Raw genomic sequence first — 13208 nt, 5'->3', positions numbered from 1 at the left:
GGCTGCTTGTTTAATGCCAGCTTTGAAGATTGGAAATAGCAATCTCATGTTTATAGGATGCTGCAACCATCATATGTGTGCACCAGTTACTAAGTGCCCAAATTGTGATCACACAATTGCAGGATTGCTGCAACAGTCACATGTTCAAGGACCACTTATACATTTCCTTTTTAGTGCTGTTGTAACTTCAAATGGTTGCTGAGCAAGGCATCAGTAAGCAAGGATTTTATTTTAAAATACCTTCTTGAGGCTTAAAATACAAATGCTTTCTATGTCTCAGTTAGATTATTATCATTTGATATACAGGTTGTCCCTTCAGCTACTTTAGAAGAAATGGGCAGCCTTCTGTCATATGATGTCAATTTTTTTTCTGGAACTTAAGTATCACCAGCCAGAGTCCAGGTGCAAATTAGTGGCTTATTAAGGCAGATACATGCTATTAACTGCCTGTGTCCCTATGAATAAATGAAAACCAAGCTTAGGTCAACTTTAAATATTCTTTTTACACTAATCAAGTTTAATGGATAATTGCTTTTTAGTTGCTCTGTTTAGAAGTTGAGAATCAGGTCCTAACAGGGACAGTAAATTATATCAGTATTGAGAGAGTTGCATTGTTTCCAGACTCACATCAACATGTAACAACTTGTGCTTCATATAAGTTGTTCAGTTTCAGTTCCCATCATCTTTAAACTTTAAGAATCACAAATGCTGATTATTGGGCTATGTGCCTAGCAAATAAAATCTTTATTGGAGGCCCTTCTCCAAATATTTTACTACCTCTTTGAATTGGGTTGATGAATAGAACAAAGATTCAGATTATCACATTTCATTCCTGAGCATGGACAACCCTATTTTCTTATGTAGTACTGCCATATCTGGTTTCTAAAACGTGCACTGCTTTCTGTATTTCCTTGCTGCTGTTCTGGTGGAATTTTGCAATCCATATATGATAGTCCAAATTTTTTTTTTTAAATTTATTTTATTAATTTTCAACATATAGTCCAAATCTTATCTTACTTTTCTTAAGCATTGGCTAGGATTTCATCTGCATTTTTAGGATATTTGCTTCTATTTTAATTTTTATTTCTGATTTTATTAACTTTGGTGAGGGGAGAAGATCTGTATTACTCAATGGACACAAGGTAGTTATGGACTATAATGGCTCCTTCAAGACTAATTGGTTTTATTGGGCATTAGCATTCTTGCAGCTCACATCCACAGATCCATATTATGGGCTTGCATTCTGTGAATCTGATGAAGTGAGCTGTTATTCACAAAAGATTGTGTCCCAATGAAGCTGATTAGTCTTGAAGGTGCTATCAGACTCTATATCTATTTTATTACCTTGGCTTCTGCTGCCTATTACTTTTATGTTTTAATTGTTATTTTCACATTAGTCATTTCAGATTTTGTTAAAAAGGAGTATTAATTGAAATATATACACGCAGATACACATTATGATACATTAGAGAAACCTAGTTTAGTATATTTTTATAACTCCTTTAATTATTCCAAAGTAGAGTCTATTTCAAGATTAGTTTTAACAAATAAAATGGGATTGGCACCTGTATAGTAATAAAAAGTGCCACTGCTATCTGTATGTGGTTTATTGTATGAATCAGGAAATAAAATCTTCTGAAATGTAATTAACATATAGTAAAACTTTTTTTTTATTTTGATGCTACCTTATTCTTTTGATTTCATTCTTTGTTTCTTTTTTCAGATATGCCAATAGTAGCCTCCTCAAATACATGGAAAAACACAAAGTCAAGCCTGATAGCAAAGTATTCCTTTTGGTAAGTGACAGAGAAGCTGTATTTTTCTTTTTAAGTAAGTTACACTCTTAGTATCAAATAGCTATAGAAGAAAACTTTGTTGCTGCTGAAGTAATCTTTTGTTTTGTAAAGTTAACAGTGCGATCCTTTACATTTCTAATCAGAAGTAAGCCCCATTCAGAGACGCTGAAAGGATATATAAGATGTCACCTTTACTATATTCTGGCAGAAAATGAGGTTTAAAATGTACAGATCTATGTAAACATTCTTCTCAAATTTATATCACCAGGAAGAAATAGAGAAAGAAAAAATTAAACAATATATAGAAGGATCAGAAATGAATAAAATCACAGAAGAACAAAGAGAAAAACTAAATCCAAGACCTCAGTGCCTTCTGCCGTGCCCTTAAAACCCACTTTTTCCAGCAAGCCGGGCTGGCTTAAGAAGAAATTTTTAAATGTTTTAATTGGTTTGTGATTTTTAATTTTTGGGCCAAATTTATATATATATTAATTGTTTTTTAATATTTGTATTTCATGTTCTTAATTCTGGCTGTACACCGTCCTGAGTCCTCAGGGAGAAGGGTGGTATATAAATTGGAAATAAAATAAAAAAAATAAAAAATAAAAATAAATAGACCAATAACTAAATTGGAAATAAAATTGGCACTGAAAAAACAAAAAAATAACAAAACACCTGTTCCGGATGGGATACCAGATACCAGGAATTATATAAAAATTCACAGGAAATATTGGGAGAAATAATGTTAGAATTATATAATGATGCTCTGGGAAATGCAAAAATCCTGAAAACTTGGACAGAAGCGATAATAACCATTATTTATAAAGAGGATACAGATCAGCATTTAATACAGCATTACAGACTAATCTCTTTATTAAACACAGACTACAAGATATTTGCAGCAATTATAACTGAAAGAATTAAAAAAATTTTGAATAACTATTTACACCCAGATCAAAATGGATTCCTTCCTGGGTGACAAATTAAAAACAACATGAGAATAATAATAAACACATTAGAATTCTACGAAGCACACCTGGAAAAACAAGCTTCACTGGTTTTCCTTGATGCCCAAAAGGCATTTGACAATCTGAATTGGAAATTTTTAATGAAACAACTAACATTTATGCAATTCGGGACAAAATTTGAAAAAAATGATAGGGAAAATTTATACAAAACAAACAGCAAGAGTAATCATGAATGACGATACAACAGAACAATTCAGTATAACAAAAGGGGTAAAACAGGGATGCCCACTATCTCTACTTTTGTATATATTAACGTTGGAGATGCTCCTGAAAAATGTTAGACAGGATCAAGAAATAAAAGGTCTAAGAATAAAGATTGAAGAATATAAGGTTCAGGCTTTTGCCAATGACATGGTGTTAATAGTAGAAGAACCGCTAGAATCAGGACAAAAATTAATTAAGAAATTAGAAGAATTTGGAGAGGTAGCGGGACTTAAGATCAATAAAAACAAATCAAAACTAATAACCAAAAACCTTACTAAGAAACAGGAAAAAGATTTGGAAATCAAGACTCAAATTCAAGTAATCAAGAAAATAAAGTATCTAGGGATCTGGTTAACGGCAAGAGGTTCCTCAATCAAAGAGGATAGTTATGACAAAATAGTATTACAGATTAAAAAGGACTTGGATAGTTGGAAAAACTTGCAGATATCATTATTGGGAAGGATTGCCACCATTAAAATGAATATTCTACCAAAACTACTATTCCTTTTTCAGATTATACCAATAAAATTGGAAAAAAAGTTTTTTGAAACATTAAATAAAATAATTACCAAATTTGTATGGCAGAGAAAGCGACCAAGAATTAAACTTAAATCTCTACAGGATACAAAAGACAGAGGGTGAGTAGCACTCCCAGAATGCTACCAAGCTGCTGGCATAACATGGTTAAAGGAATGGATAGAACTAAGAAATAAGAGAATATTAGCGATAGAAGGCCACGATCTACAAGTAGGATGGCATGCTTGCCTCTGGGATGGAAAATATAAAATACATAGTTACTTTAAGAGACATATAATAAGAAATGCATTATTATAAATTTGGCTGAAAATTAAAAAACAACACTACACAAAAATACCAAGTTGGCTTTCACCGACAGAAATATTTAAACACCCAAATTTAACAGAATTAAATAAAATAATAAGATACAAAGACCTAATAGCTCAACAAGGAAAACTGAAATCAAAACAAGAACTGGAATCGGATTTGAACAGAAATATAGATTGGTGGATATATATACAAATTCAATCCAAACATAAAGAAGACACAAACACATATGAAATACAAAGAGAACCGCACGAATTAGACAAAATTATATTAGGGACAGATGAAAAATTAATTAGCAAGATATATAAATTTTTACTAAATTATAAAATGGAAGAGGAGATAGTGAAAGATTCAATGATTAAATGAGCACAGAACTTTAATTATACAATAGATTGTATAATTTACTTGCCATTTGGCAAGTAAATTCAAAATTAACATTATCAGCGGCATACAAGGAAAGCCAGTTGAAGATGTGAGCCACGGGCCTGGTGGCTCAGCAGACTGATAGCATTGTGATTAACACCAGTTGTCTGCAATTACTGTAAGTTCGAATCTCACCAGGCTCAAGGTTGACTCAGCCTTCCATCCTTTCTAAGGTAGGTAAATTGAAGACCCAGTTTGTGGGGACAATAAGCTGACTTTGTATAAATATACAAAAGTATGAAGGCTATTGCTTAATGCATTGTAAGCCGCCCTGAGTCTCCGGAGAAGGGCGGCATATAAATCAAATAAAAAAAAAAAAGATGGCATTTACCACCAACAAGAATCGCAAAGATGTTCCCAAATAATGATCCAATATGTTGGAAGTGTAAGAAAACCCATGGAACCTATTACCATCTATGGTGGACATGCCCAGCGGCAAAAAAATTCTGAACAAATATAAAAAAAATGGTTAGAAAAAATAACAGAGCAAACAATAGAAAGAAAACCAGAAACATTTCTATTAGGAATATTTACGAGAACATATACCAAAGAAATAAAATATCTGATTTTACACATCATAACAGCAGCTCGAATAATATACGCACAAAAATGGAAACAGAAAGAAACACCAACGGATAAAGAAGTGATAAAAAAAGTTTTAGAATGTGCTGAGATGGACAAATTAACCAAAGAAATTAAAGAAAAAGAAGAGACAGACTACTATACAATTTGGAACAAATGGTATAAATGGCTTGAGAGCCATGAGGGGGAAAAATTACAGTGGAAAGCAGACCACGAAGAAACAGTTGTTAAAAAGAGGATATATTTATATGTTGTATGATATGTGTTTGTCATAATGTGTATTAATAAAACAATAAAACTTTTTTTTAAAAAAATGTACAGATCTAAAATATATTGTATAAAAGATCTGAAATTCTTTTTGGTGGCCAGAATATCCTAGTATTTTTAATATTATTTAAAGTTTTACCTACACTGACAATAATAATACTTAATAATTCATGTATTAACTAATTTGTTAGGTTTATATCTCCTCTTTTAAAATTAAAAAAAATTAAAATGGCATGCCTTGCTTTTCGTTTCTCCCTAAAACACCATGTGGCATAGGCTGAGCTGAAAATAACAGGCTGGGGCCAGTTATCTACTCTGCTTCCTTGTCTGAGCCAGATGCTCCATACGGTTCTGTCATTTATTGCCAAATTCATCCAAACAACTTACTTTCCATTTCTGAATATCAGTTACAGCGGAAGAACAAGTATAATAGCCTTCTGTTAGCTCCATGTTTATGGAGGGGGAACCAGTGTGATGGAATGAAGCTTAGATCAGATCAGATCAGATCTCATTGCTTGCCAGAATTGTTTCCCTTTCTCATGCTGGGCTATGATCAATGTAAGGGATACTTCTACATTTTAGGTTTTCTATTTTAGGTTTTCTAATATTTTTAACTATATGATATATATTTTCTGTATATAGAATGCCATAAGTTTATTTCTATTTGTTTTATTTTAATATTATTGGTCATAATACTAAATACCATGTTTCCCCCAAAATAAGAGCCTGTCTTATATTTTTTTGAACCCTGAAATTAGCGCTTGGCCTTATTGCCATGCACTCAAAAGCCCGATTGGGCTTATTATCCGGGGATGTCTTATTTTGGGGAAAACAGGGTACATAATGCATGTCATTGAGTTTTACTGAGAAATTCATACAAACTGGCTTTTTTGCAGCTTCAAAAACTTCTGACTATGGATCCGACTAAAAGAATTACCTCAGAGCAAGCTTTGCAGGATCCTTACTTCCAGGAAGACCCATTGCCTACATCAGAGTATGTTTTTTTCTGTTCTTTGTAGTCCTTCCTCCGCTGCTGTATAACTTAATTTACTTTCCAAATCGCTCTCTAAACTTATATAAAAATAAAAAAATAGCCGTAATATGTGTTTGATTATATCTCTGAAATATTCATTTTATAACATAAAAGATTTCTCTTTTATAATAATAGATCCATACTCGGATTTAAAATGGCATAACCAGAATTCTATTCTTAAAGTAGTGTCAATAGTAGGGACATTTATATTTAAACAGAACTGAATGTAGAAATAGATGGAATATACTCCAGTCATCTATAAACATTTCTTAATGCTGGTGAAAGATTTCATTACAAATTGCAGCTTCTGAGGAAATGTTGCAGAGGTGATAGATGCCCAACATGACATTATTATCAGCTTTTTCTCTGGATCTCCCCCCCACCCCCGCAAGTTTGCTTCAATTTCTATGCTCTTTTACTGGGCATTAAATCCATTTAATATATGAAACTTCATTTTGAGTAAACATGGATAGGACTGCATAGTAAATTACTTGAATTTTACCCTAAAGGATGAGTACACTAGATCTGTTTTGCTTAGTAAGGTAACAAAGGCTTATTGATGGGAGAAAATATTATTTGCTAAATCCTTTTTAAGCATCAGTAATGCTAAAATTATGTTAGAAACACTTTTTGAAATGAATGCTAAATTAGATAGAAACTTCAAACCAATAATTCTTTTATGCTACACATACCTAGTGTTTTTCAACTGATTTGAAATGAAGACTGATATTGAGCGATAGTCTCAAAAATAATTATAGACTTTCTATATTATTTTGAGAGGATTATAAACAAAATGGTATGCGCTACCATCTTGGTACCAATACCTAATTATTAGTGTTTTTGGTTGATGGTTTATGAAGGAAATAGGAAAAATCAGCCTTTTTCATTATGAATTGCTCTTCATTTACTGCCCATATTTTCTGATGCAAATAAATTGGTGCAACAAAAACAATTCAATTAAATAGTGACCGACACATGTCATGGACTATGTTACACATAACTGCCATGGCATTAATGATATTGTCACAGTCAACATTTTTGTAATGGATCTATCAAGTACTTATAGTACAATGAAATAGCCTAAGATAAGGAGACTAAAATAATCAACCTGAAATCACCATGACTAGTTATGGTGAATATGTCCAGTGTGTAACAACATATTGACCATATTAAAATGAAAGCAAATACTCTTCATTTCATCACATTTCTGCTAGAGATGTCCAAAATTTTATTTGATCTCTAATACATTTTTTAATGAATATAAGATTGTAAGCTAACATATACTGGTGCAATTCCACTGTATTCTTCTGTTCCAGTGTTTTTGCTGGTTGCCAGATTCCATACCCCAAACGAGAGTTTCTTAATGAAGATGAACCCGAGGAAAAGGGTGATAAGGTATAGTTCATAGACCATGTTACCATCAGTAAAAAATAATGTTTCTGAGGAGGAAAACTTATAGAACATCAACCGTTACTCTGACCAGGATTTCTGGTCAATATGATTGTAATGCAATGTCATGGGACATACTCAAAAAGGGCTGCATGTTGATATGTGATAACTACAAGAAATTAGATTGTTTAAAACCGAATAATCTTTAGTAAGTTTAGATAATGAAAGTAACATATAGCTGGAATAAAAAAGGGAAAAGGTCTTAAACCCATATATCCAATAGTCTTAAAAAAGTCATCAATTGGCAATAAATATTGTGATGGGTTTTTTTGTAGTGATGCTGTGTGAGTAGGAGGAGGATATAGGAAGGATATTGCTCAGTGACAAAAGATCATGCATTCTGAAGAGTCCAGGTGCAGTCCTTGATATCTCTCATTAAAAAGGCTCAGGTACCAAGTACCTTTGACCCTGAAGAACTACTGCTATTCAGTATAGGTAATTTCAATCGAAAGTCCTTGTTGATGTACAACAATGCCCCATGTTCCTATGGCAACAACAAAAAAAATAAAATGAATTAGAAACTTCAAGAAGAGCTTCATACTATCAAAGATCAAAATTGTGGAAGCAAGGCAAAAGTCTATTAAGAATGAGAATAAAAGTTGCAGGACATGAAATATTCTAGTAAATGAGCTATATTTACTTTTGGTCCCATTAAATAATATTTCAGACATATATTTGTATTCGTTTATTTATTCAGTTCATATGGTTTCCTATCTCAACAAGTGACCCTGGGAAGCAAACAGAATTAAAATAAAATAAAAACAATTATAAGAATTAAAATACAAAGCAGCCGAGAACAGTATCAGTAGTACTTGTGTGTCAAACTTGTGGCGTCACGTTGCTGTCGTGACATTTCGTGATGTTTTTTTCCTTCGTGAAGCTGGGGTGGGTGTGGCTGCACATGACACATCTGGCCCGCGGGCCACCAGTTTGACATCCCTGAGACTAGTACAACCAAGAAGAAGACTCCTGTTTTGATTCTGAAACTTAAGAAAAAGAATTTTCCTTAAGTGGAGCTTGATTCCTAGTGACTGCATAGACATAGCCATAACATTTTCTCTGCAACAATAAAGCAATTATTAATTGCTTTAAGTCTAGGAGATAGATGCAGTGATAAATATAGATATCAACATCTTTACCTCTGATTTTTGCTCCACTTTGTTTTCAGACTTGCCACTTTCTGTGACATTAAGTCTGCTGAATTCTAAAATAGATTGTAAATAAGTTTAGTTGTTGCAGATGTTAACAAATGGCTCCAGCTGGTTAAATTTCAACCAATTACATTCCATCAGCTATTTTGGCCTGGGGCAACATCATAATCATATTCCTTTGACTAATACACAAATGCAGATTATAGTTCTAGCTGGCTTTTCCCATAGGACAGTATTGTTCCTGAATATTGGTTCATCTATTATAGTAAAAGTATAAACATGGCTTTAATTGTAATTCTTGGCAGTGATAACAGAGTTGTATAATTAATGGGAGGAATTTTATTTGGTTTGTGTTCTCCTTTTTTCATCTCACAGTGAAAATTCTTTATTGCATTGAGACACATGGAAAAAGACATACTGATTTCAAAGCCTTTTGTTTAAAAGGGTTGTTTGGCCATTACTGTACCTCAACATTTAATTGCACTTACTTTGCTGAAAGTTTATACTCAAAAGTCTACAAACATTGGGACCAAATGTTAAAAGAATAATCATCTAGTTTGACTCTTAAGATTTACTTAAGGTTTGTTGTTATGTTGCCTTCCTTTCTTGTCCTCAGACTACTCCAAATTTTCTGCTGCTTCTTTGTCCTCTTTATTGTTGTGTTAATTGGAGTACTTTCTCTGTCTTTGACCTGACTTGGAAAACCTATGTCAGCGTCACTCTCTATATCCTGCTATTTTTATAATTAACTGAAAGATTCATTCCTTTCCTTTCTCTATAACATCACTGGCTCCAGGAATTCTGATATTGAACCATAGATTTTGAGTAATATGGATTTCAATTACTATAAATCAACCAAAGTCATAGATGAAGTATAAGAGGCAAGCATTTAAGCTGTAACCATCTCATTCCAAGATTTGAGATAAGGGTCTTTGCAAATTTTATGGAAATTTTATATTCCTATTTTTTTCTCTGTTACTTTTGTTACTTTTGTGTTATGGTTTTAAGAAGAAAAATACAAAAGTAGAAAGCACAGCAACATACATCTTAAAAAAGCCATTATTTGCAGTCTTTGCTCTAAAAATGAATACGTTCAACCATACCATTGTTTCAAAAATGGAAGGGACAAGCAAAGCCTATTATCGTGTGTAAAGAATAGTCAGTAGAAATTGGTGAGGCAATGAAAGAGCTACATTATTTTAAGAGGCACATAAGTGTCACATATACAGTACATGAACTCATTTTTTAAAAAAGATGGCCACTGTAATATGTTTAAAAGACATTCAAACAATGGCTGAATAAATGGAAAGCACCTACCAAAAGAGGAAGTCCAATATAGAATTTAAACGATAAACTTGCTTATCGTTATACCGTGCATTTTCCTAAGGAGTCTACAGAGTCTTTCTTGATTCAATTAGAGATCTGATATCAGATGAGCAAGAGAAGGTCAGCCAGTTATATAAAAGATTTATGGCTCAGTGAAGTTTAGCCTTTCTCATCCTAGTATAGATGTTCCTTAGGCTCTCTAAACATTATATTACTCTTACTGAGCCAGTGTACTGCTTGTGTACATTTCTAGGAATGCTCTGAGAACAACCCTAAGACTAAACCTCATGGTAATCCCAGCTCTCTCTCCTTCCCTTGGATTCGATCTAGAATCAACAGCAGCAGAACCAACATCAGCAACAAACAGGACCTCAGCAGCAACAGCAGCAGCAAGCAGCACCTCAGCAGCCGCAGCAACCACAGCCACAAGCAGCACCTCAACAGCAAAACAGCACCCAGACCAATGGAACTGCGGGGGGTGGCGGGACAGGAGGTGGCGGGACTGGGGCAGGTCTCCAGCACAGCCAGGACTCCGGCCTCAACCAGGTGCCTCCAAACAAGAAACCACGCCTTGGGCCTTCAGGCACGAATTCAGGCGGGCCTGTCATGCCTTCAGACTATCAAGTATGTTCCTTTTTTCCTGTCTTCTTTATATCATCTTTGATTGCTTTTCAAGGATTGAGGGGAAACAAGTTAGGAAACGCCACCATAGGATGGCTTGTCATAGAACTAGAATGTTTTTATGGGCCCTGCTCAATTTATGAATGTGTGTATGAATGAAAGCATGTATTCCTGCATAAGAAATAATTAATTGCCACTTTTCAAGGTAAATCTTGCTCAAGACAGTTTTCAAAGTTTGAGATACAGGTGTTATGGTTAATTAAAACAATACCCTTCATTTTATTATAAGAAATAGATCCAGTTCAGTGAGGTGAAGCTTTTTGCATTTCTTTTGCTGATAATACTATGAAGTTTCACAAGTAAAGTTTATTGTAAAGTGCTGTAAACATTCACAGGTAGTTACAGGTATCAAAGAGACAGTAATTCTATATCCTTCCTTGCCCAGTCATTTGATTGGTAAAGATGTTGGAACATTTTCCATAATTCTTAACTATGGAGCATAATGACTGGAAATATGTTGTATTGTTATTATTAAATAAATTATGCTTGTGGAAAGTAATTCATAATCTTGAGTGCAGGGGTCTGGTCATTACATGTTGATGGTAATCATCTCTGTAGTTACATGCCATAATATTCTCTTGTGACTCTTTAGTGCCTATTCCATTGGGCTCTGTGTATTATCTCTAGTACATTTATGACTTCATCTGGCCATGGTAACTGCAACAACAGTCATCTGATACATTCATTTTCACAAAATTAAAATATATTAGCTGTCACAAATAATAGCATTTGTATATGTGCATGTATTTTCATTAAATGGTTTTTAGAAAGTTAATACTGAAGTATCAATACATATATTCAGGCCTATCAAGTTCTGGCATCAAGCTGTTTCTTTATATTATGCATTGAATTTTATGAATCCCATTCTTCATTCCCCTTTTCTAAATTTTCTAAATGCAAATTAGACATGGCTGTTTTCATTATATTTATCTAGCTACTTTCCTCTTTGGGCGACTTTAAGAGAAAGTGTCTCTCAATGACAAACCATCTTATTTTATTTGTTTAATGTAAATTGTTACATAGTCAATTTGTTTTCTATTTAAGCATGCTAATACCAAATAAGCTTTCCAATTGGCATTTTATGGAATGGAAAACTTTCCCCATAACAAACATGCTTGCTTGTTTATTGATGCTGCAAACACACAACGTATAGGATGTCACTAAACTTTGAACAAATTTTGGATGGTAAAATTTGGGGGCCATTCCTCGACTTTGTGGGAATGTAGGCAGCACATGGATATGCATCTCTGCCTTATACAATGATTTTGCTTCAGACAGCTAGCTGTTTAAAAGTGCAGCTCAGAATGTAGTCCCACCTTAATCCAGAATGATTGGTTAGCTGGTTTGCATGGAAACAGTAAGCATGGTTAAAATCTTAGACTCTCTTCATGTAAGTCTGTGCCTGAAGATAAGCATTTGAGGCTCTGGTTATACATAGATTTCAAGGAGAAGTTCACTAGTGTCTTGTTTGTCCTCACTGTCAAATCCAGTTTTATGAACTCAGCTTCAAAGATTAAAGATATATTAGATTAATATTAGCATCTGGCTTTTAGTTATTCAACCTAAGTTTTCTCTATTACCAATAGCTAAATATTCCATAGACAAAGCAGAAGTAAGGAAGACAGGGAAAGAGGGACATGCCAGTCTCATTTCCTTACTTAAACCCATCCAAAGGAAATGAGAGGGAGCTTGCTGCAATAATTCTTTATGGCCATCCTCCACCCCCTCTTTTATGATAACAGTTCTGCTTCATAAAAACATTTATTTTATTTTTTTTTGCTTTTTTTGTAGCACTCCAGTTCACGCCTGAGTTACCAAAGCAACATTCAGGGATCTTCTCAGTCCCAGAATACAATGGGCTATTCAACATCATCTCAGCAGAGTTCTCAGTACCATCCGTCCCACCAATCTCACCGGTACTAAAGAGACTTCATAAAGGGTGTTAGAAAGGAATGAACTAACAATGAGTGGACTCCAGCAATATGAAGTTCATAACCATGAGAAGAACCAAAAAATGCAAATTGTGATGCAGATTTTAGAATTGCAAACTTTTTATTTACTAATTATTTTAAGACAAGAGACAGTTTTTATCCTTTTTTGCCATAAAGGAGATTCTTGTGAAGTTTCCCTTCAGCTTGCTTTCGCATGTGTTCCATTGTGGTTACTCGATCTGATCTGAACCAAGCACTTAAACTTCTTTAGCCTATGGAATTGTTGAAGGATTCCTGGTGCACCTTTCTCGTGTTGTAGTAATTGCCATAAATCTAACCTTTTCCAAATCCTTTTACCAGGATTTTAAATTTTTGGAATCTTGAACTCCTGGGCTTTTCAAGCTTGTATATAGTTAATTTTTTTACTAGGCAGACCAGTTTAGCTATACAGGTATAATGCACCTTTTAAAAGCACTATGTTATTTTCACAGGAT

The 13208-nt window shown here is 33.8% G+C and overlaps 1 protein-coding gene across 4 annotated transcripts in view; it reads left to right on the top strand.

Moving 5' to 3' along the window:
* CDK19 (cyclin dependent kinase 19) overlaps positions 1 to 12906 on the top strand; it is an 85061-nt gene extending 72155 nt beyond the window's left edge. For all 4 annotated transcript variants that reach the window (XM_034409163.3, XM_087882636.1, XM_034409162.3 and 1 more), the window contains 5 exons: positions 1724 to 1796; positions 6040 to 6137; positions 7493 to 7571; positions 10433 to 10726; positions 12575 to 12906. In XM_034409163.3, the coding sequence (XP_034265054.1) occupies positions 1724 to 1796; positions 6040 to 6137; positions 7493 to 7571; positions 10433 to 10726; positions 12575 to 12706 (676 nt within the window). In that variant the 3' untranslated portion in view covers positions 12707 to 12906. The remainder of the gene's footprint in view (positions 1 to 1723; positions 1797 to 6039; positions 6138 to 7492; positions 7572 to 10432; positions 10727 to 12574) is intronic.
* The last annotated feature ends 302 nt before the right edge of the window (positions 12907 to 13208 follow it).

The sequence above is a fragment of the Pantherophis guttatus genome, chromosome 1, assembly GCF_059756535.1.
Source record: "Pantherophis guttatus breed Tessera chromosome 1, ASM5975653v1, whole genome shotgun sequence".
Lineage (NCBI taxonomy): Eukaryota > Metazoa > Chordata > Lepidosauria > Squamata > Colubridae > Pantherophis > Pantherophis guttatus.
The sequence above is the reverse complement of the archived record's forward strand: the minus strand, read 5'-3'. Positions and strand labels throughout refer to the sequence as shown.